At 42.7% G+C, this 23,194-nt stretch overlaps 1 protein-coding gene across 1 annotated transcript in view; it reads left to right on the forward strand.

The window, feature by feature from the left end:
- Positions 1-14,307: 14,307 nt before the first annotated feature.
- Positions 14,308-23,194, forward strand: part of TGFBR1 (transforming growth factor beta receptor 1) — a 66,008-nt gene continuing 57,121 nt past the window's right edge. The window contains exon 1 of the mRNA XM_052644452.1: positions 14,308-14,392. Within this exon, the coding sequence (XP_052500412.1) occupies positions 14,308-14,392 (85 nt within the window). The remainder of the gene's footprint in view (positions 14,393-23,194) is intronic.

Raw genomic sequence — 23,194 nt, forward strand, 5'->3', positions numbered from 1 at the left:
GAAGTGCAGCACTCTCCTCTCAGCTCTGTCCCCTCCCCCCTAAAAGCCCGCTAATCCTGGGCCTCCATGGAGCTCTTAAACTCCAAGTCCTTGTTCTGATAATTGCAAGCTATTCAGTGGTAGCCGATGTCATCTTTATTTGCTTCTTCATTGTGCTAGACACAAAATATGTTAGATTGAGAATAATTTACAGTTGCTTACAACCTGCTTCCTTCAGACTACCACTCGGGTATAAAACTATGGGGTAGCGCCTTCACAGAAGAAGAAATAGACAGTTGCAAATATGCCCAAAGTGAAAATATTATCTCACATTTTTTACAGTTTCACAGTTTGTCAGAGATTTTTTTCATGCATCACATATCAATTGATTCTCACAATAAACCTAATATATATGTATGTGTATGTATGTGTGTGTATATATATATATATATGTATCTGTCATTTGTCTTGTTATCTGTTTTTCTATCTGGCATCTGTCTATCTGTAAAATGTATCTGAAAAGCCTGAAGCTTCAATAAATAAAGTAACTTACCCAAGTTCATATGTTTAGCCAAAATGGATCGCTTCTTTATATTTCTTATGATTTCATTGTGATATATATTTGTTGTGATTATGGCTGTCTTCCACTCAAATCTGTGAAGTCATTAAGCAGAGTTTATGGCTTACTATATTTTTTTGTCATGCATACCAGTAGGTGTGTGTATGTGTTTACAGACAATGTGTCCACATTGCATCATTAATGTTTAATAAATATTAATAACAATACAACCAGCCACGAATCCACCACTTAGATTAGGAAATAAAATATTGCTGTAACTGTAGAAAGACCATCTATGTCTCTTCCCTGTAGCTTTCTCTCTCAATCTCAGCTGCTATTCCAAATGTTGTCTTTATCACTATTCTGAAAAAAATATTATTTACTTCAAAATATTATTTACTTGCGTATGTCATTTCACTTTGTATACATGCGTACATGGCCTGTTCTCACTCCTTCCACACAACCTCTACATACACAGACACTGTCCAGCACACAGTAGGTGCTCAGACTAGCCTGGCCCTAGCATAACCAAAAAGCACCTGTGTGCTCCCTGTGCTCTCCAAAGGACTGAAGAAGTCTAGTCTAGTTGGAGTGAGTTCTGCGTAAGAAAAATCACAGAACAAAACATCTCAGGGCACCCAGCTGTATGGCATGAGCATATTGCCACTCCAGGAGAGTCCCTTGTAGCCCAAGTCCAATCTAATCAGGGGGATAGTCCTGGTGGACTGTTTCACTACTTGAAGCTGGAGTCCCACCTTAAGGCTCAAGAGTGTCTTCTCTCCAGGCCTTTTCACAAGTGGCAAGTACCACCTCTATCCACTTAATGACCTTGTACACTCTATTAACCCAACTTCCACTTCCCTACACATTTCCCTCTTAAATTCCTGGAGAATTTATGACATGTTTAACAGCTATTTAAACAATGCAAGCAGTTTCTGCAAGCCTTAAGAGTAGCATTTTTCAAACCATGGGCCACGAACCATTAGTGAGTAGTCAAGTCAATCCACTGGCTCAGACCAGGATTTTTAAAAATTGAAACAGAATCGAACATTACCTGGTCAAGAAGCTAGAATTACAAAATATGAGTGTGTGTTCCCAGGAGCAAGTGGTAAATACTATCTTGTGAAAGTCCACAGTGGGATTACTTTGTGGTTTGGATGGGCTCTAGGCATTTGAGTGTCCATGACTGACCTTAACAATTACCGTAATCCCAGGCAGTTGCCACTATGATTGGGTCAGGGATGAGCAGTAATCCTAGGCCTTGACCAATTAGAACGTACCACTCCTTGGCCACAGAGTGGGGGGACACATGTCCCAGTTAATCCAAGGTTCTGTCCCTTAGGGAATCCAACCAAACCCTTTGATGGGCCTGGAAATTTCAAAAATAAATACTTTGGAGATGCCCAATCTGGTCTGAAACACAAAAGGGCTATTCACTGTCCACCCTACCCCCATCCCAGGCCAAAATTTGGTGGGTAGGGAGGAGAGACCAAGAGAAAACAAATAAGACACAGGGTAATTTCCAAGTTACATCATCAATAACCTACTTATAAAAGTCATGGTTTTGCTGCCCTAAAGAGAGCTTTGTTGGCAACCACAGGTCCATCTCAAACTCTAGGTTACCCTAAGGAGTAGTTTACATACTAGAAGAACCTGTGCACTTAGAAGGCTGACTTCCTGGGGAAACAGGGCTTTGGGAGGCAGCTGCACATCCATGCCAGGGGTAGGTGGCAGGTGGGAGAGCATTTGAGGTTGTCCAGGAAGAGCTATAAATTGAGTCAAAGTGAAAAGATGTGGGATAGACCCCGGCAGGGGGTGGGGTGGGGGGAGGGGAGCATTGATGGACAGAGAGAGCAGTGGTAAGATTCCTCTTCCGCTTACAGACAAGGGTCCACCACCACACTTGTATTGTAGCATTGTGGTGACACAGAAGGAGCAGACTGTCCCTCCTGCAACCTCTGGCAGCCTGCCAAGACCGGTCCACATTCGCCTGCCAGATTTGCAAGGCTTTTGGGATAGAGATCTGGGTAAGCAGGAGACGTGGATGGAGACTAACTGGACATAGGTTAGAATGGATAGAGGGCCTCTCAGAAGGAAGGAGGCATTCACTATAATCTTTCTGGTACCATTTAACATTTTTCAACAAAAACGTAAATGGTTTTTTTGTGTTTGAGGGGAAATCAGACCATTGTTTCTTGTGATGAAACATTATGATGAGGGGACTAGGAGGTGGTCACCTCTAGTGGAGTATGACACTGTGATAGCTATTAACTGTGTATAGTCCTCACTATACTATGGGCTCCTAGAAGGAAAAAAGAGCTAGACTCAGAGAAGGCGACCTGCCTGTGTTTGAAAAAGGAAAGCACAGTTGAGTGGAAAGATTTTATGCTGAAGTCTCACCCCTCCAGGGTAGCTGCCCTTCCTCCACTCAACCTGCCCCATGAGAATCATCCAGGAGGCCTGACCCCACACTTGCTTTAGTTGGAGGGAAGAAATCCACCTCAGAAATACTATGGAGTCATGCATAAAAGGAACTCAAATAGAGTGTGGAGCAGAACCTTCCAGAAGCTGAGAGACATAGATTTCTATAAGCTTGGCAGATATATGGCATTTTCTTCTTTCATTTCATTTAGCTTCACAGTTAAATTTCTTTGGAAAGTACTACACTGTCTCAACTATCTAACCGGAAATGAGGAAGAAGTTTGAGTTATATTCTGGAGTCTGAAGGAGGAGTCAAGAACTGTCCTCTAGGGTGAAGCCTTGGGGTAGGGAGAGGAAGAGCTAGTGATCCTGGCATGGTCTGCCCTGATCTGAGCAATGTTCTCTGAAATCTCTTCTAAAAATGTGTCCTAGCCTTTGCTTTTGATTCATGTGAGATGCTTCCCAGAGTCTGGCTCCTGCAACCACATCCATCATCCCTCAGCCCAGCTGTGGAGCCATGAAGATATTGGGGCTCCTCCTTTCCTCTTTCTTAGCAGTCTGAAGGTGGCCAGGGCCCTGGGAACACCACAGGGCCTGGTTCTGATAGGCTCACCCAAGGGAAATGGCACTTGCTCGGGTGTGATGAGTCCATGGAAGCTCCGTCCTGGCTTTCCCTCAGTCCAGCGTGTTCCGTCCAGCTGACTGTTGGTGCTGACTGGGGAAGTAAGGAGCCTTGACCTCTTGGGGCCAAACTCCAGAGAGCATATGGAGGAGTCAAAAACTCAAGGGACCAGGAAGGCCCCCATGACAGGTGAAGGGGGATTGGTTTTGAGCTGGAGTCCTGAGATTTTAGGATGTGGAGTGGTGGAGGCCTGGCTTGGCAAAAGGGGGTTGATAATTCTTCCCTTTGGTAGCACTCATGTTTCCCTGAAAGATGGGGGCAGAGGTCTGCAATCAACAGCAATGGGTCTTTGTCTGCATAGCATCCTTCTGGTAATAGGAACCTGGTGATAATTCCTTTGGGAAGTGACTCCTTCCCATCCACTGGTGCTTTGTGATGGGTCTGGAAGGGTTGCCAAACCCAGTGGCCCATCCATCCTGATCTCTACCACAGGAAAGGGCAGGTGGGAAGGGCTCCCATCACCATGCCCCGAGTCCTTGGCTTCAGCAATTGGTACAAGGCAGTGGTTCTCCACCTAAGGCAGTACTGCACCCCACAGCCCTGGCCTTGGAAGTGGAGGGGTACAGTTGATTGTTGTCTTGGAATCACTTTGGCATTTAGTGACCAGGGACCCTGAATACTAGAAATGCCCTGGATAGTGCTTCAGAGCAAAGAATTGGCCTATTCAACAGCTTCTCTATTGAGAAACCCTGACCCAAATGACTCAAACGATGGGCACCTGATCCCAGGTGGGCCAGCCAGAGTCTATCCCTGAGACTTTGTTTCAGAATGACTTTCAGGTGTCAGGTAGCCACCCCTCTACCCCAACACATGCAAGAGTATGTCTGAAAGAGAGAATGAGGACTAGGCAGAGAAAAGGCAGAGATGAGAGATGGAGAAAGAGAGCTTGAGAACTAATGACATCATCTGCCCTTATCCTTTTCAGCTATGACAGCCAATTTTTTTCTTTTTGTGCTTAATGGCTTCGAATTTGGTTTCTTTTTCATAACCCTCAGAATCTCAACCACCATGAGGGTTCAGGAAGCAATGTTCCTCCTTGCTGGGCACAGATATAGGGGATCAAGATTTTAGAAAGCAGCTTTAACTCTTTCTCCAAATATGGAAACAGGTCCAGAGAAGGGTCACACAGCTACTGAATGACAGGGACCAGGCCATATGTCAAGTCTCCTGCCGAAGAGCTCGGAACAGAACAACCTACTCTTGTTTAATGAGATCAAATCTAAGCTCCTGCCATCTGGATAGGGGTGCGATTATGTCTTTAACATGCCATTTGGCACTCAGGGGAATGCTAAGAGACACAAGGGGAAGGTTCAGGACCTCTGAGAAATTTCAACCTAATTGGGACCATCATGGCTACCTGGATCCTGTTGGTTTGGCTTAAAAAGTGAAATATGCAGATGGAATTGGAAATACAGGACATCCAAACTAAAGGGCAGGGAATTTCAAACTGGCTAAGGATCCCCTTTCTTCATTCTAGTTTTTCCAGTTTAGGTAACTTAATGGCTCTCTATGTTCACCCATTTCCTTTGCAAAACACCATCAGGAGACAGTCAGCATCTCTGTTGGGCCCAGAGAATTTTTAGAGGTTGTTTGTGGCCAAGACACTATAATTAGATGAATGAGATCCTTTGCCCTTCCCCTGTAGGTAGGAAGAAGTTATGTAAGGAAGGCTGGTGTTTGCTGACTTGGGTGGGTGGAGGCTGCCTTAGAGACTGTGGGGCACCTGCTTGCCTATAAGTGCTAACTTGGATCCTGACCTGTCCAGAGACCTGATCCTCTAGAATGTTCACTGTCCACTCTGCCCCCAACCTTCTTACTCCCCACCTCCCCACCCATTGCATAAGCTTAAAGTAACTGTCAGTTTTTTCTGGCACTAAAATGGTTTTCATTGTTATCAGTATTGAAGAGAATTCAAATAAAAGCTATTGGCAATACAGTCCAAGAGAAATTCAGCTTCTGCCATTATCTCCCCTTTTCCAACTGTGAGAATGTGTTCACGGGCTGTCTCTCCTCCCGCTTTCAAGCTGATGTCTCCAAATACTTGGGTTACTCAGGAAATTTTTGTATGTGTTTTGAATATTTTGTTTTGTTTTCACTTGAACTTTTGTTACAAATGCCCAACTTTAAACACACCAGAGACACAAGGATTTATCCTCTACTGTTTCTGCTTTGAAGGAATTTGTTGAGGTTTCTTAATTTATGATCAATTTTGTAAATGTCTTTTTGATACTGGAAAACAGAAGAAAGTACTCTGCATTTTGTGCTTGTGAACCTGCGTGTGTCTGTGAGAGAGAGAGAGACAGACAGACAGACAGATAGAGCATTAGTGCATACTTGGCCTTGGAAGTTATACTTGCTTGTTTCTTGACTGCTTGTTCTGCCAAATAGAGTTGTATTAAGCTCTTCTCAGCACTTCTGTGTTTCTGTTTAATTATCTCATTGAATGTGGGTGCTATTTTTTTACATATAGTTCTAAATATGCAAGTGAATTTGCATGTGTGTGTGTGCAGAAAATTAACTTGTGCAGATCTCCTACTAAAAGGCCACATGGGCATGTGTTCCATGTCTTCTGGCTTTTTTCTCTTTGCACAATACTTTTTAAGAACATGTGATTAAAGGGAAATTTGATCCAAGGGGAAGGGGTTGTGTTGTGATTAAAGGGAAATTTGATCCAAGGGGAAAGGGCCGTGGGAGCCTATTGAAAATCTTCAATTTGTCTTGGCCACAGGGAATCTTCCTGGCTGATCAGGGGGAAAAGCTAGGCTCTCGCTGAGATAATTCAACTGGATAGGGCAGACCAACGCAGAGGAAGATTCTGTGACCTTTGTGAGGCACTGAGTCTAGTGGGGGCACGCAGCAACCAAGGAAAGAACATGACCATGGGCAGTCAGTTCCAGAGATGCTGTAAGGAGCGAGATGTTTCTAGGACAAAGAGAGAGCAGCATCATGTACCTATAAAGCATAGGCAACCACATTAGAACGTTCATCTGCATGGAGCAAACATTCATCCACTGAGCTTGGTTTTGGCCAGATATTCCAGTCTTAAAAGGGGGGTGATAAAAAGGAGTTTGGGCCAAACGGAGGATGTGGGCAATACAGGGCATCAGTGCAGTGGCCTAGCCTTGGAACGAGGCAGAACCTAGTTATCAGTTGGCTGGAGACTGAGTTGTAGAGAGGGAAGCCAGAGGACTGCTTAACGTCCAGCTGTCTGAGGTCAGGATGGGTGCAAAGGGAGTCACAGTGTGCAGCTTGGGACAGCTTCTCATGGCCAGGTGGAAGACAGCGCCAGCCTGCAAGCCCTCAGCCCTAACCCACAAGGGCCAGGAAACTGGCATTAATGTTTGCTTCTCTGATGAGGTAAGGAACCTGGTCAAGACCAGAAGATGTGTCTCTGGGGAAAGAGGGAAAGCAGAAGAAGAGAGATCAAACAGTCAAAAATAAGCAAAGGTTAACTACCAGGATTAAATATACACACACATACACACTCACAAATTCACATGAGTAAAAGAGAGTCTACTTCTGTTTTTCAGTATCTGTGGGGCATTTATTGAATTAATCTAAATAAAAAAAAATAAAATTTTCAAAGCAGAGAAAGTTTCCATGGGGCAATTCTTTGTCAGTAGTGTGTTTAAAATAAGACTTTCATAATGAAGGTCCAATAGGAAACAAAACAATACAAAACAGAAAACAAAACATTTTCTTTAAAGTAACCCAAGCATTTGGGGGAACCAGCTTGACAGAGGCGAGTGGAGAGACAGCCTGTGAACATATTTTGAATGTTTGAGAAGCGGTAGAGAGGCTGCCAGAAGCTGGTTGTTCACGTTCTGTATTGCAAAACAACTTTTGTTTGAAACCCTGTGAGATCTATAACAGTTACGACTGTATTTTGTTCTAACAGATAAGAGATAACTGCATAGTGATTTTTAAGGTATTTGTAGGATGTTGCTGCTGCTAAGTCGCTTCAGTCATGTCCGACTCTGTGCGACCCCACAGACAGCAGCCCAGCAGGCTCCCCCGTCCCTGGGATTCTCCAGGCAAGAACACTGGAGTGGGTTGCCATTTCCTTCTCCAATGCATGAAAGTGAAAAGTGAAAGTGAAGTCGCTCAGTTGTGTCCGACTCTTCACGACCCAGTGGACTGCAGCCCACCAGGCTCCTCCGTCCATGGAATTTTCCAGGCAAGAGTACTGGAGTGGGGTGCCATTGCCTTCTCCTCTGTAGGATGTTAGGCAGTAGGAATTTCATTCCTGATAACTAGTGGATTGACCCTCCTAAGGAAAAAATTTCAAATGCAGAGAAAATATATCTTCCTAAGTGCATTTCTGAGTTGGCAAGAAAATAAGAGGTTCAGGCCAAAACGCTAAGTGAGTTCTAAGTGAAAGAAGGACCACGCTGGCTGTGGCTCTGAGGGCATTGGTTGAACCAGGTGGACTTGAGCTTCTGTTGTTGGGCTTCACAGAGGACAGAGAATCATGAAGTACAGAGACCAGGGCCATCCAAGGCACCTGGACACTTCGCCCATAAAGGTGAGACCCCCAAATGCCTACACTTCAAGATTGTATAAACTGGAAATAGTTATTAACCACCTTAACCATCAGGGAGTTGCAAGACCCTAGGTCCTGAGCAAAAAAGGAAAATTAATGTCATTACTGAGCATCTGGGACCACAATCTGTCCCTCATGTAGCTTGAGGCCCAATTTCATACTACCTATGTATTCTAAATAGTAAACAACAAACCACCCTCCACCCCCAACACTCGAGCCAATACTTTGTTAGGTTAATCCGAGACTGGTAGTGGTGTAGGTGGCAAGAACTAGTGCCAGTCTTTGATAGAGGAACCTACCTTTATCTCAGACCTTAAAGAATTTCCACAAATAAAATCTCAGGGAAGTACACAGCTTTCAATAAAAAGAAACGATCTTCACACAGAGGCGCTATAAATGAGAAAAAACCAGACTGCAGAAATAAACCCACAAGAATTCAAATACTGGAAATATCATACACAAACAAAACTCTGAAATAACTACGATTGCTATATTGTTTTTTGAGAAAAGATCAACTTGAAAAACATGTTGGAAATGAGGAACTATAAGGAAAGATCAAGCAGATTTAGACAAGGTCCAAATAGAACTTCTACAAATGAAAAAGAAAATGAAAATGAAAACTTAATGGAAATAACAATTAGAAAATGAAATTTAGTAATTAATTCCAGTAAATTCCCTTGTGGTCCAGGGGTTAGATCTTGGTGCTTTCACTGCTGAGGGCCCAGGTTCAATCCCTGGTCAGGGAAAGAAAATCCTTCAAGTTGTGTGGCACAGCAAAAAAAAAAAAAAGAAAAATTAACTCTACTTACAATAATGTAAAAACTTACCTAGAAATAAATTTAATAAATGTTACAAAAGGCTCCTACCAATAAAAAACTACAAAACATTGTTGGGAAATAAAAAAAGGTGTTGAGAGAAATGAAAGACTTTGAATAGAGAAATATACCATGATCACAAATTAGAATAATCAATATTATAAAGATGTACATTCTCCTAAAATTGATTTATAGACTCAAGGCAACTCCAGTAAAAATTCTAGCAGGGTTTTGTGTAGATATTGACAAGCTATTATTAAAATTTACTTGGAACTCTGTAGGTCTTAGAATGGGCAAAACAACATTGAAGAAGAACAAAGTTGGAGAGCTAATGGTACAAGATTTTAAGACCTACTAGTGATATTGGCACTAAGATAGACAAATAAACCCCTGTAAAAGAAAAGAAGGTCCAGAAATAAACTACAATCAAGTTATTTTTGACAAAATTACCAGTGTAGTTTTATGAGGAAAGACATTTTTTCAACGAGTCAACAAATTATTTATAATTTTTATTTATTTATTATAAATATTTTATTTCTAAAATATAAAGTCTATTTAAAATGCAGAGAGAAAAGATAGCTTACCTACAAAGGAGAAATCAACTAATATCTGATTTCATAAAAACAGCAATGGAAGCCAGAGACAGTGGGATGATGTCTTCAATTGTTGAGAGAAAACAATTATCACCCTAGAATTGTACATCCAGTGAAAACACTGTTCCACAATAAAGATTAAATATAGACATTTCAGCAAAAGAAAACCAAAATTGTTTGCCGCTACTCAACTCTCACTAAAGGGAATTCAAAAAGATGTGCTTCAGGCAGAATGAAGGTGACCTGAGATGGAAAAATCTAGCGGTAAAAAGAAATGAAGTTCAGAAAAGGTGGTAAAAATGTTTTTAAAATGGCCACACCTATTCCTCTCTTGGTCTCCACGCCCCTTTGCAATCTGGTTTTGCATCCCCTTATGTCAAGAGATGGAATCTATTTTTCCACCCTTTGAATTTGGGTTTGGCCTAATTCATGACCAAACCAATGGGACGAGGCAGAAATTATGTTGTGCTAGTTGTAAACTTCCATTTAAAAGCTATTTTGGACCCCTAAACTGTCATGTTAACAAGCTTAGGCTAGCCTGTTAGGATTAAAAACCACATAGAAAAGTGATTGAGATTATTATAGATCTTTTCGGCATCAAGTTGATTTGCCACCTGACAGCGATTCATATGTGAGCTCAGCTGAGATCTGCTTAAATTGGCCTACATCAGAATCACTGCCCAGCCTACCCACTGCCTTTTTCTACCCACTGGTGAGAAATAATACATGACTACTATGCTAAGCCTCTAAGTTTTGAGGTGATTTGTCATTTAGTTCAGAGCACCAAGAGTTAGCAATAGATAATAATGAATGGTATGGGCTTCCCTTGTGGCTTAGCTGGGGAAGAATTTGCCTGCAATGCAGGACACCTGGGTTCAATCCCTGGGGTGGGAAGATCCCCTGGAGAAGGGAAAGGCTACCCACACCAGTATTCTGGCCTGGAGAATTCCATGGACTGTATAGTCTTTGGAGTGGCAAAGATTTGGACACGACTAAGTGACTTTCACTTTCAATAATGGTATAAATCGATAATGTCTTGTGAGTTAAAAATTAAGATAGAAAGAAAATATATAGCAATAGATAGCATAGGACTAGAACTGAAGTGTTCTAGAGTTTTAAAAAAGATGTTTATTTTTCTCATTTCAGAGTTGGTACAGTTGCTTAAGGAATTTATCAAGGACCCAGACTGTCTTTTATTTTCCTCTTCATTATTTCTAGTCATGGCCATCATCCTGATATTCACAAGATGGCTGCTGCACTTCTAGGCATTGCAACTGTGTTCCAGGCAGAAAGAGGGTGAGAATGTGGTATGTCTGTCTCTTCTTTATGAGGAAAACAACATCTTTCCCAGAAGCTCTACTTGGTAGACTTCTGATTATATTTCTTTGGCCAGAAATCTGTCACATGACCATATCTAGGTGCCAAGCCTGGGAAATTTTTAGTTAGGTGAACTGCTTTGCCAAAGGAAATGAGGATTCTGTTATAAAGTGAATGTGGGAATGGATGTAGATTAGGCAACTAGCAGTCTCTGCTCTCTACTTGAGAGAAAACGTCTTACATGAAGAATGATGAAAAGCAAAGCAAGCAATGTACTCTGCATAAAGATGGAGAGACAGTATTGTGTAGGGACTAGAGTGAGAATCTCCAAGTCTTAGCTCTGAAGATGACTCAGTGGAGGACTGGTCCTCACTTTCTTCCCCTTTAAAGCACAACGTTGGAGGGAACAAACTGTATTTCTTTTTCAGGGCCGATAGAAACTGTGAAGGGAAGTCACATCATAGATTCTTCATGTGCAAGAACACATTTAGACCTTATAGCAAATATATGAGTCAGTGTCATTATCTCATTTTACACCAGGGTGATGTAAAATCTCAGAGAGATCGGGTAGAATGCACAGATCCTACATCTAGGAAATGCCAGAGCCAGAGTTTCAGCAGAGCCTTCTTTCCATTGCCCACCCTATTTCAAAAGGTGAAATAAGCACATGCATTTTTCAAATTAAATTTTAAGGTCACATTTCCTAAACTAAGTGTCTTTTAAAGCATGACCTGGTGACACCAGCAGCTTAATCTCCTGGGGGTGTTTATTACAAATGCAGACTCTTCTGGACCTCCTTCAGATGAACTGGAGCAGAACTGAAACCAGGAATCTGCATTTTAAAAAGCTCCCCTGGTAATTTGGAGGGGCATTTTAAATTTGAGAACCATGGTTATAAACTTATAATTTATCATTCCATTCTAATGTAGTTTATTTATGGATCTATGGCTCATGGAAATTTCCTACACATATCACGAAAACAAAATTTAAAAATAGTCTGTTTCTCCTTCCTGTTCCTCAGTTTCCTAAAAAACACACTCAATTCCATGGAAAATGTGAAGGACCTGGAAGTGCGTCACAGAAGATATCCCAACAATGATTAACTGAGGCTCTGTAAGGCAAAAGCGTGGATTACTATGAACGTGAACGCTGATTAGAATCACACAGAACTGGAATAGGATGGGCAAAGGAAATGACATTACTAAATATTTACTATGTTCCAGACACTGTTCAGACACATTACGTCATTTAAGGGGCCTAAGACATGTGATTTGATCCCTTTTATTTATAAATGGGGAAGGTATTCTTATATTTCCATTTTAGAGATGAAAAACAATGATGAGAGAAGAACAATCGCTTGTCTGAGATAAATCATTCATTCATTCACACAGTAAGTATCTCTTGAGTGTTTATCTTAAGTAAGATATTGAGAGTAGAGCAGCAAACAAAGAAGTCTCGAGACTGCAGGTGTCACAAAGTCCTGATTGACTCACCAAGTCTCCACTGAAGAAACCAGAACTGAGAAAGCAGATTGGGGCTGGACCCTGGCAGAACAGGCTCTCTGGGCTTCTCCTGCCTGCTGCAGGGAGCTAAGAACAAAGCTTCTTGCTGGTGATCTCAGGCAGCGCCAGAGAGCAGGCTGTGACCTTGGTTCCAGCAGTAGCTACATCCCTGGTTAGGTGGTCTGGTGTATGTATATTTGTATGTATACCAGCTCCTTATTGGCCCAGAGGAGAGGAGCAGGTGAGGGGTCCAGAGAGAAAGTGTATCAGCAGAATTTCAGAGGGAAGAATGGGAGCCCCCAAGTCTTAACATAGTCTCTCACTAAAACTTGGGAGATAGATATTATTTCCATTTTATAGATGACGAAATGGAGGCTCAGAAAGGTTAACTGGCTTGCTCAAAAAGGTGTTCAAGCCAGAAGGGGAATAGTGCCCATCTCAGATCTCAGTTCCAACACCCGCGCCCTGCCCCTTTACTGCTCAGGAGGGAGGTCTTCACAGGCTTGTAAAATGCTCACCCCCGTAGCCCTAAACCAATTTACAAATCGATAGTAGAGGCTGGTTCTGATTCCTGCTACCAAGGCTTTATTTAATTTCAAGTTCGAATCACACAGAAAATAAAATTTTCTCCCTGAAAGGTTCTGTGGAAAAATGTTCTCTGTTCTATGTAACAGCCTCCTCGGCTGTGTTTGTGTCTGAAGAGAGGACTAGTCTGACAGGAAGAATTACAAATCTGGAGCTCATTTTGGCGTCCCAGAGGAAAGGTGGGTGGAGCGTCTCACAGTAAATTAGGAATTCAGAATGAAAACGTAGCTGAGTTTATTTAGGTTTCTAGTGACACCTCAGAATTATTGTGCAGGCGTGTCAGAGGCAGCTCAAAGTAATGACTGCTCCTCCTCCGCTCCCGGGGTGCTGCCTGCTAAGAAGGGGGAATCCCTCTCCTTGGGGGATGGGGGTGGGAACCTTCCCTTTCTCACCTGGATCAGGAAGGGAGACGGGGAAAGGAGTGTGGTTTGGAGTCCTGTCTGGCTCAGTTCTGAGTTCCGGAGAGAGGGGGGAGTCAATTCGGGGGTGTGTCTGAGCTCGGGATCTGTGTCTGAGGCGGATCTGAGGCCAGGATTTGGAGACTTTCTTTAGATTTTTTTTTTTTTTTTTTTTTTGCGGGGTGAGGGTAATCTAGGTTTGGGGTGGACAATGACAGTGGGAGGAAACAGGAGATTGGGTCGTATCTGAAAAGCACTGAGGTAGGATCTTGGGGTGGGGGGATGGTGTTGAAAGTTGAGGCGTGGATCTGGAAAGGGGAAGTTGAAGCCTGCCCGACGATACTAAGGATCTGGGTGAATGTGTGGGGGATTGACGGTGCAGGACTGTGAATCGGGGTCAGGCTCAGTACCAGATCTTAAATGAGAAGAAAAAAGGCTAGAAGAATAGAGCTTCGAGCTGCCACAGCCTTTTTCCGAAACCGACTCACACCCAGACACACCCATCGTCTAGCCCTCGCCCTCTGTGGCTGGAGGTAAGGCTGTGCCAGGCTCGCTAGTCCCTGCCCCCACCCGGCCTTCTAGCTCCCAGCGGCTCGGACTGGGGCAGGGGTCTGTCTCTTCGACCCCGGGGGAGTCTGGGGGCGTGGCCAGCAGCCCGGCGCCTGCGGCTCCGGATTGGCTTCCCAGCGGGCACGTGGGCGGGGTTTCGGCTTGGGTCCGGCTCTGCAGTTCGCAGACTGCGCGGAGGCGGGGCCGGCGGGAGCCCTGCAGCCAATGGACTGGCAGCCCCCGAGCAGTTACAAAGGGCCGAAGCGAGGCCGCCGCCGCGGCAGGGGAGGTGGGGCGAGGCGAGGCTTGTTGAGGCAAGGCGGCGGCCGGGCCGGGCCGGGCCACAGGCAGTGGCGGCGGGACCATGGAGGCAGTGGCCGCTACTCCGCGTCCCCGGCTGCTCCTCCTCATGCTGGCGGCGGCGGCCACGCTGGTCTCGGAGGTAACGGGTGAGTAGTGGCGCGGCAGGGCTGGCGGGAAGCTTCGGGGTGCGCGGGCCGGGCCCGGCCTCTGGCTCACTTCTTCTCTTTCTCAAACATGGCGCGGGGCCGGGGGCGCAGGTGGCGGCACCCGGGCCGGGCTTTCCTGGTCTGGCCGCCGCCTCGCGAGTCGCGGGCGGACAGCGGAGGCGGGGCATAGTCGTGGGTCTGAGCGCGGGTGAACGTGCCCGGCAGCCCGCAGCCGCCGCGGCTGCTGGCTCTTCACGGGGAGGTGGCGTCGGGCGAAGCGGTCCGGGGTCCTGGGCTGCCCTCTGGGGAGCGAGTGGGCGCGGGCCGAGGGGCGGAGGGTGTGAGACTGGCCGAGACCGGCAGAGCTGGGGCTGCTCCCCGGTTCCCGCGAGGCGCTGCGTGGCGTTGTCCCAGGCACCGCACCCTGATCGAGTTGGTCCTCCAGGCTTCGGGGGCCCTGGCGGGGTTAGGGGGTCGGAGGAAGCTTCCAGGGCGGGGTGTGCGCTCTGAGCCTCCAGGCCTCCCCCAGCAATGGGAGGGGATGTGTGTGGCAGAGACCCTTGGGGTCAGCGAGGCCTGCCTGGCCTTTGACATCGGCTTGACCCGGCCGAGTGGGGCTGCTTCTCCAGCCGGGGGTGGCTTTGGAAGAGGAGCTGCTGCGAAGCTTTGTGTGAGGACAAGGAGGCACTAAGATGTGTGGAATGTTTCTTTCGTGCGTCTGGGGAACGCTGAAGTGAAATCCACTCACCAGAAGGCTGCGGATTGTTTTGGTAGTAGAAACTTGAACGTTTGCTCACTCTGCGGGGTTTGGAATGTTTGAATGGAAATGACTCTGAATTGATCAAACGATTTTATTTTCTCGAAGGAACATCGGTAGAGAGGTTCCATCTCTTGAGTGACAGTAGTTTGAATCGGTCGTCTGTGAGGCTGGTTTCGAGGGACAGTGTTATGTTTTCCAAAATATTAAATCAGGATGGGGTATGTGGTCATCACCAACCCAATGGAAGGGGGAGTGAAAAACTTTGTTAGCATTCAAACTGTACTACTAGAAACTGAGATGTAGAGCCTTAGTGAAAGCAACTAAAATAAAGTGAATACATTTTTATTTCTCTAATTGAACAGTGTTTTAAAAACATTTCAAGACTTAGGGTGCCAGTTATTATTAATAGCTATTGTCTATTAAGAGCTTATTATGATACAGATGCATAAAGTAGACCAAAGTACATTATCTGATCCTCACAACTAAACCCTGAGGGCTGGTGGCGTTTGCCCCATTTTACAGAAGAGAAAACAGGTGTGAAGAGGATAAGTACTCAATTGCTAAAAGCTGGATTTAAGATTTGCAGCAAAGGTTTCAGGGGTTCCAAAACCTATACACTTTAATATATATACCTGTCTGGCATTGCCCATATTCATTTTTAGATTTTTGTCCTCAAAATTAGAAAACCAATTTGGCTTCTTTCAGACTCCAAGTACTTTTTTTTTTTTTGGCCACACTGCATGGCATGCAGGATCTTAGTTCCCCCTGCAGTAGAAGCGTGGAGTCCTAACCGCTGGACTGCCAGGAAATTCCCTTCCAGTACATTCTTATAGTCCCTTCAGGCTAGGCCTACCTTTGAGGAAACAGATTTTTGACATTGCCTGAGAAGGGGGGCAAGATAGATAGGTGGATAGGTAGGAGAATCAGTATAATTATGCATCAAGTAACATTTCCACACCACTAATTAACTCAAATAGCATAGTTCTCTCTTTTCCACTTAGCTTAGCACAGAGAGTGTTCATGTATTCAAATAACAGAATTGAGCTTACTATATACACAAAGCATTGCCCAGTTCATGCCCTGGAGGAGCTTGCAGACTACTCTGGCATGCATTCAATACAAAGCTGATCCAGGCGCTATTATCCTTAAGTCTCAACTGGTCTGCCTGCTCTCCTAGGTGACGTTGATGTTTCCATTCATCCTTTCATACCTTGTGAAGATGCTCAAATGCTCTTTAAAATTTATAAATTGAGGGACTTCCCTGGTGGTCCAGTGGCTGGGACTCCGAGCTCCCAATGCAGGGGCCTGGGGTTTAATCCCTGGTCAGGGAGCTAGATCCCACAAGATGCAGCTAAGACCCAGTGCAGCCAAATAAATACACACCTTTTTTTTTTTTTTTAATAATTTGACCCTCATTTTTAAGAGTCTGCATTTGTTCCTTATTGTCTGAGTATCAGTTTTATATTTTTCTGCCCACCTTCTGCTCTGTCCAACATAGATTTCTATGGGGAGATTGGTCCCTTGTCCTTGGTACACAGTTTAGTACCATTATGTTTACATAGATTTCCCATGTGAGAATGCTTTAGCTTCCTGTCATTTTGTAACTTTTTCTTCGAAAACATGCCCAAGCCCAACTATTCTTTACATTAATGCCTCTTGAATGTATCTTCCTTTCTTCACATGCAGCTGTCAGGTTTAGTCCTGCCTATTATCCCTCAAATGCATTTGCTTTCCAGAGTTTCTCTCACCTAGGCTTTTCTTTTTTTCACCTAGGCTTTTCTGTAGGCTGCTGCCAAGCTAACCTTCAACCATCCCCACAAGGGGTTTCCAAGATTTCCCATTTGTATTCAGTGCTTAGAGCAGTACCTGAGGCTTATGATTAGGGCCATTTCTGTATCCAGCTAGAGATCTCTCATCCTGCTACTGCAAACCCTCGATTCCAGTATTTTGTGTTTTCCCACCCACTCCTGACTTTTGGGAGTGTGAGAAGTTTTTAGTCCTGACTTCCTATACTGGTTTAGTTTGTGAACTATTTGCTTGAACTGCATGGAACTTACACTTTGTGTTTTCTGTTTCTACCACCTTACACCTTAAATATTCTCTTGAACATGTTATAAGTACCCAGAGGGCAAGGGTCATGCATTTAATTTCCTTTTGGTCTTAGAACCTAGCACTATGTTTTATATTCTGTTCCATTTAAGTACTTGTTGATTAAATGAATTCTATTTGACTTGAGTATTCCTTTAGTGATTATACTGTTATATGTAAGTACAGTTTATACAGTATTGAGAATTCTGTGTATAATCAGAAAAGTCATGTACCTTCTAGTTATGCAGAAGACGGGGATGATACCTACTTTGCCTAGTTTGAGATTGTGGAGATCGAATGAGAAAATGGTATTAGAGTTTGAGGTTGCTGTTTTGTATTGTTATTAATAGGAGGGCTGATGTTCAGCCAGAAATTCCCACTGGGCCACCTGTGTTTTGATTGGTCAGACATCCTTTCTGATTGGTTGATCCCACTGTGGTGCTGGTTGTTAATACTTTTAATATCACCCCTGCAGAGAGGCATCAGTATTCAAAGAGGGAAGTGAGTAGTCTAGGCTGAAGTGACTGGGGGAGGGAGGCTTCCTGGACACTTCAGGACTTAAACTGACTTTGAAGGGAAGCTGGAATTTATTGAGGCTAAGTGGGGAATGTGATTAGTGTTAAACTCTCTCTTTGTAAACTGTGTCCCCCAACTCCCCTAGGGCAGGAAGCAAAAGCTTTTATTGTCTGCCTGGCAAGTTACTCTATATTTATAATTTCCTTATTCTAAAATGTGGGGTTTCGATATATTAAACACTATTATTTATTCTCCAATTCTAAAAATTCTCTAATATGTGACTGAAGCAGAAATGAAATATAAGTGGGATAAGAGAGAATAATATAATAGGATGCCCACTAGGGCTAGGCATTCGAATGTTGAAAGTCATAAGTCACTCACTTTACAGATGGAAAAACATGGGTTAGGTGAATTTTTCAGGATAGGGAAGAACCAGAACAGGAATTTTGATTTTTCTGATCCTGGATCTTGTGTCCTATATGGCATTTTAAGATGTGAAGGACTTGGATCAGGGAGGAACAGAGTTAATGGAGTACTTTCCTAAGTGAAGTTACCTTGAATTTCACAGAGCTTAAGAAAAGTGAATTCTGAAGGTGGGAAAGAGGGGGAATAATTATAGGTTATAAAGGCCTCAAGAGAATGTCAGTATCTTTTTTATACTGCTGGAAAAAAAATAAAAAGAGGACCTGGTGTAGTGTTTGTTGATTGAGAAATGTAGACATATTAATTTGGAAGAAATTTTGGGTTAATTGAAGTGCGGTGTAGGCCTTGTAGTACATGATGGTTAGGTTTAGAATTTTAGATGAACTCTTTTTAAAAAAAAAACAAAACATTTTTTAATGGGTGATACGTTGTAAATACGTTTTATTTTTATTTTGTTTTTTTCCACTTGCCCTGCAGGATCTTAGTTCCCTGACCAGGGATCAAACCCATGCCCCTTGCAGTGGAAGTGCAGAGTTTTAACCACTGGAACGCCAGGATCTGCTTTGTTGTTGAAATTAAATGGGGAACTGATATGTTAAAAATAAGCAAAAGGGAAACCAATTTTCTTGTGGGGAAGGCTGCTCCTGTGAAGACTTTAGCTGAAAACTCCTAGGCCTATTTGGAACAATTACCTGAACTCAGTAGTGCTGTATTGTATCAGATATGTTCATATGTTCATGTCTAATGAAGTGGGTTTTGAAAATGCTAGTATCCAATGGATTGCCCTTTTGATGTGAGAACATATCTTTTCAAACCACAGAATCCCCTGCACATGTCAAAAAACCTCATGCCTTTTGCTGTTCTTCTTGGTTGTGGATTGTATAATGCAACTTTCTCTGAACAGATAGACTGTGGTTTGATATCATGTGATTGGATCACATCTTTGCTTCCTGGTTCTGGAAACTGAGGGCAGATGCTGGCATGTTTCTCAGAAATTTTCGTGCCTTGTCCCATAGAACTGGCTCAAGAAAACTCTTGGAATCTTCTAAAAATGTATAGTCTGTCTTGACCCAGCCTAACTCCAATACTTAGGGTAACACTTAATGCCTTTCTTAATGTAATTTTCTCAGTATCAAATCCAAGCAGTCTCCATAAATATTAAGATTTGCTGCTACTCTGAATTAAATCCAGGTATAGCTGTACAGTTTCAGTCCAGATAGTGCAAGTAGGTTTCTTACGGTTACCTTTTTCTGGTGTGAACTTAGGATTGATTGACTTGTAGGCTTTTTGCCTTAGAAACTTTCTCAAATGCTAGGGGAGTAAGCCTGATTGGTTTTATGGGTTTTATGGGTCCAGTTTTATAGATCTGGCCTTTAGAAACCTTCTTTCTCAGTTTGGCAATCTGAGAGCAATAAACATCATAAAGAATGATTTATAAATTAAATTATGACTTACATGATATACAAACAGGTTGCTTTGACATTTCTCAAAGGTTTAGCGGGCCTTGCATCATCTTATCAATCTGAAAGGAACATATTTTAAGAATGTGCTGGGAATTCTACCTGCCTTGTCTCATTTAATTCGCATAACTAACCTTAGATGATAGCTGTGTAATAATACAAAAACTTCTTACTGTGTACCAGTTAATTTCCAGAAGAGTCTTTTTAAGTCCATTTGTCCCCAAGTCCAGTGACCAGTGCTCTGCAGATAACTGTAGATTTGTATGACATTGGTTTTAACCCAGGATTCTTTTCAGTTCTCTTAAATAATTTTCGAAGATGTTAACATTTTGTCATTCATATTTTAATCATAAATACATTTGTAAAAGGAAGGAAGGAAGGAACAGATAATGACTTATCCCTTCAGAAGGAATAGATAATGACTAACAGTAATCCAACCACTGAGACTCAAATGATTGTGTATTAATTACCATTAATTCCATCTGCCTGAGTAGGCAGAGTTGTTGGGATTTTGCTCAGATTGGAACTTAGTTTGTATCGATGAACTTTGGTAAATAGAGCTTCTGTGTTTCCATTTTACAGACCAGGAAACTGAGGTCATGGTGTTAATGAGTGGAGCCTGTATTTGAGCTTTTCAGAGTGTGGACTGTCCTCTACATCATGCTGCTTTCATACACAGTAAATACCTTGTTATGGTCACTGTGTCAGGAAGGATTTTTTTTTTAAACCATGAGAATTTGCTTCACTTTGTCTTTATTATGGGATTCCCTGGTCTTTATTACAGTTCGCCTCTTTGAAACTGCAGGTTACTCAGATCTTGCAGTCTTTGACATAGATAATTTTAATTTCTCCAGTGAGTCTAGTGATAATTGATCATTCACTATTTGTGTTGCTTTATTTATATTCATAGCAAACTCTTATGCTTCTCAAATTAACATAGACACAGACCTGAAAATTTGAGTCAGAGAAAAGAAAAAAGCTATCATTATCCGTTATTAACATTTGGCTTATTCTTCCCCCTCCATACATTTTTTTGTATAATATAAACATTCTTTAATCATTCCATTTTAGTAGTTTATCAGAACTAATAAATATGTTTTTAAGATGGCAGAACTTTGACTTGAAGAAGAAATAGCTCATTTAAAACAAGCACATATTTAGTAATGGTCAACACAGTGGAAATACAGAAAAAGAGGTGCACTTGCTTTCAAGGAGTATGATGCTGGGGTAATAATGATGAATCCAGATTCAGTAATAGAACTTCTTGGGCTGCTTAATAGAGGTGATAGGACTTGATCTCATGCCTTGCAGGACAGGGATGGTTTAGACAGGATGACGGGCAGAGGGAAAACACTCCTGGATAGGGGAGGATGATGTGAGTGAAGAAGGAGCCTGCTGAATTTCAAGAATTTAAGGGGAGGAATGGAAATTCATGATGTTTACATTATGAGTAGGCTCAAGAGAATTATGAGCCTTGAAGATCAGGTGGATGGTTTTAATAATTTTAATGTGGAAAAAGAATGTCTAGCTATACCAAAGAGGAAATGGAGCAGGGTGGCTACCTAGGAGTTTTGGAGTAGGTATGATGACCTTGGGAATGGCTTTGTGACATTTCAAAGAAACAGGAGGAGCTAGTAGTAGGGAATTTTTATGACTGTCCCTCATGTATCTACGTGGCCTCCTCCCTCACTACTTCTATGTTTTTGATCACATGTCACCTTTTTCCCAAAGAGGCTAACCCTGACCACACTTATGTAACTGCCGTTATCTTTTCTTTTTCTTTTTTTAACACTGCCTTCTAAAATACTGTTTATATATGATACTTACTGATTTACTGTGTTTATTGTTTCCTTCTAACTACTAGGATATAAGACATGAAAGTGGCTATTTTTTGTTTTGTTCATCAGTTTATCTCAAGTGCAAAGAAAGTGCCTGGTGCATCATAGATACTCAGTAAACATTTATTGAATATTTAAGGAAGTAGCTCTTAATTGTAAAAAGGTGAGTACTGGTGTTTAGAAGGACTCCATGATATAAAAATAAATGATTCCAGGGGTTTTTATATCTAGATCATTCCTTTAACTAGTAAGGAATTTGGTGAGAGAAAGATTGAAGAGAAATGAATTCTGGTTTGAGCATGTTGAGTTTGAGGTGAAAATAGGATAGGCAAGTGAAATGGTTCAGTAGGTGGAATCCATAAATGACTGAAAGATGCTTGGAATGGGAGAGGACCTTAGGGAGAGAAATGATATCAGCATTTGGCTTCCATCTCATTCTTGTGGATTCTTATGCCCCCCAAACCACCTTAAGTATTTTGACTCTGAATTCCTAGCTTAGATCTGGAGCCTTGCTCAGTTCATGTTATATTGTTTCCTCCTGGGTTGCAGGTCCATATTTAGAGTACCTGGCAGATAGCCTGATACTGATAAATATCAATAAATGAGACTTATACATTTAGATAAGTGGAGGAATGTCTTTTGGAAGAGGAAATATATGTCTCTGTAATGAAGAGTTGTGATTAACTGGTAGACTGAGAAGCAGATTTCACTCAGTATAAGAAAGGACATTATATCAATAGGGAGCAGTCATAAAGTGAAACATTACAAGGTACTACGTTCCCTGTCACTGGAAATGTTCAGGCAGAGGTGGTAGGTAGAGATAACCTCCTGTCCAGAAGTTGTAGAAAACATTTCTTGCGTTATGTGAGAGGATGGAATTGATTACATCCAAGCTCTTTTTCTACTCCAGAACTCTGTACTTAGAGTTGTAGTCCAGGCTTCCTTGCTGTTTTTAGCCAGCGTGCAGGCTCTCCACTTCCCTAGCATTCATGACTTCAAGATGAGCACCTTTTGTAACTTACTGTTTGGGAAAAATTGATTCAGTGCTTGGCTTGTCCTCTGGCCATTTTCCATAAAAGGATTTAGGAAGCTTGAAATAAAAATACGTGCAGTAAGACCAAAGCTAGTGATCAAAAAGATAAGAACCAGTAAGTAAAAGGGGGAAATAAGGAGAACAATTAACCATAACTTTTTCACCTGAGGAAAGTGTTAGTAGTAGAGCTAATAATTAGCTTTGAGTTTTCTAGCCGTGAGGGCCATACGGGAACCTGAGAGCTTACATAGATCTCATTGCCTATAGTTGAGAACACATGAGGAGGCTGCCACCTTCATTAATAAAATAGAGCTCCCAAACATGCAGAGTGCAAAGTAGGGAGTAGCTTCAAGTGTAAGAGTTCCGTGGATCTGGCAGCCCTGACCCTTGCTCTCAGCCTCCTCTTTAACATGCTGGAGCATTTACTTGAGTGCTGCTGCTCCCATTTTTCTTCTCTACTCTTAAGGACACACTAGTTTTGCCTTAATTCCGGTGCAACAGCTGATGTAAGACTGGGATGTTTAAATCAAGCTTTCCTAAAAGCTAGAGGGTAATGGATGGAAAGCAACATAAAACTGTTCATCCTGGTTTATAAAGACTTTGTCTTCAGGTCCTTATCTTTGGCAGACAGAGTCTGAGTACTGCCACCAGGTGAACAAAGCCGGATATTTACCTCTCTTCCCA

The sequence above is a fragment of the Budorcas taxicolor genome, chromosome 8 (assembly GCF_023091745.1).
Source record: "Budorcas taxicolor isolate Tak-1 chromosome 8, Takin1.1, whole genome shotgun sequence".
Classification (NCBI taxonomy): domain Eukaryota; kingdom Metazoa; phylum Chordata; class Mammalia; order Artiodactyla; family Bovidae; genus Budorcas; species Budorcas taxicolor.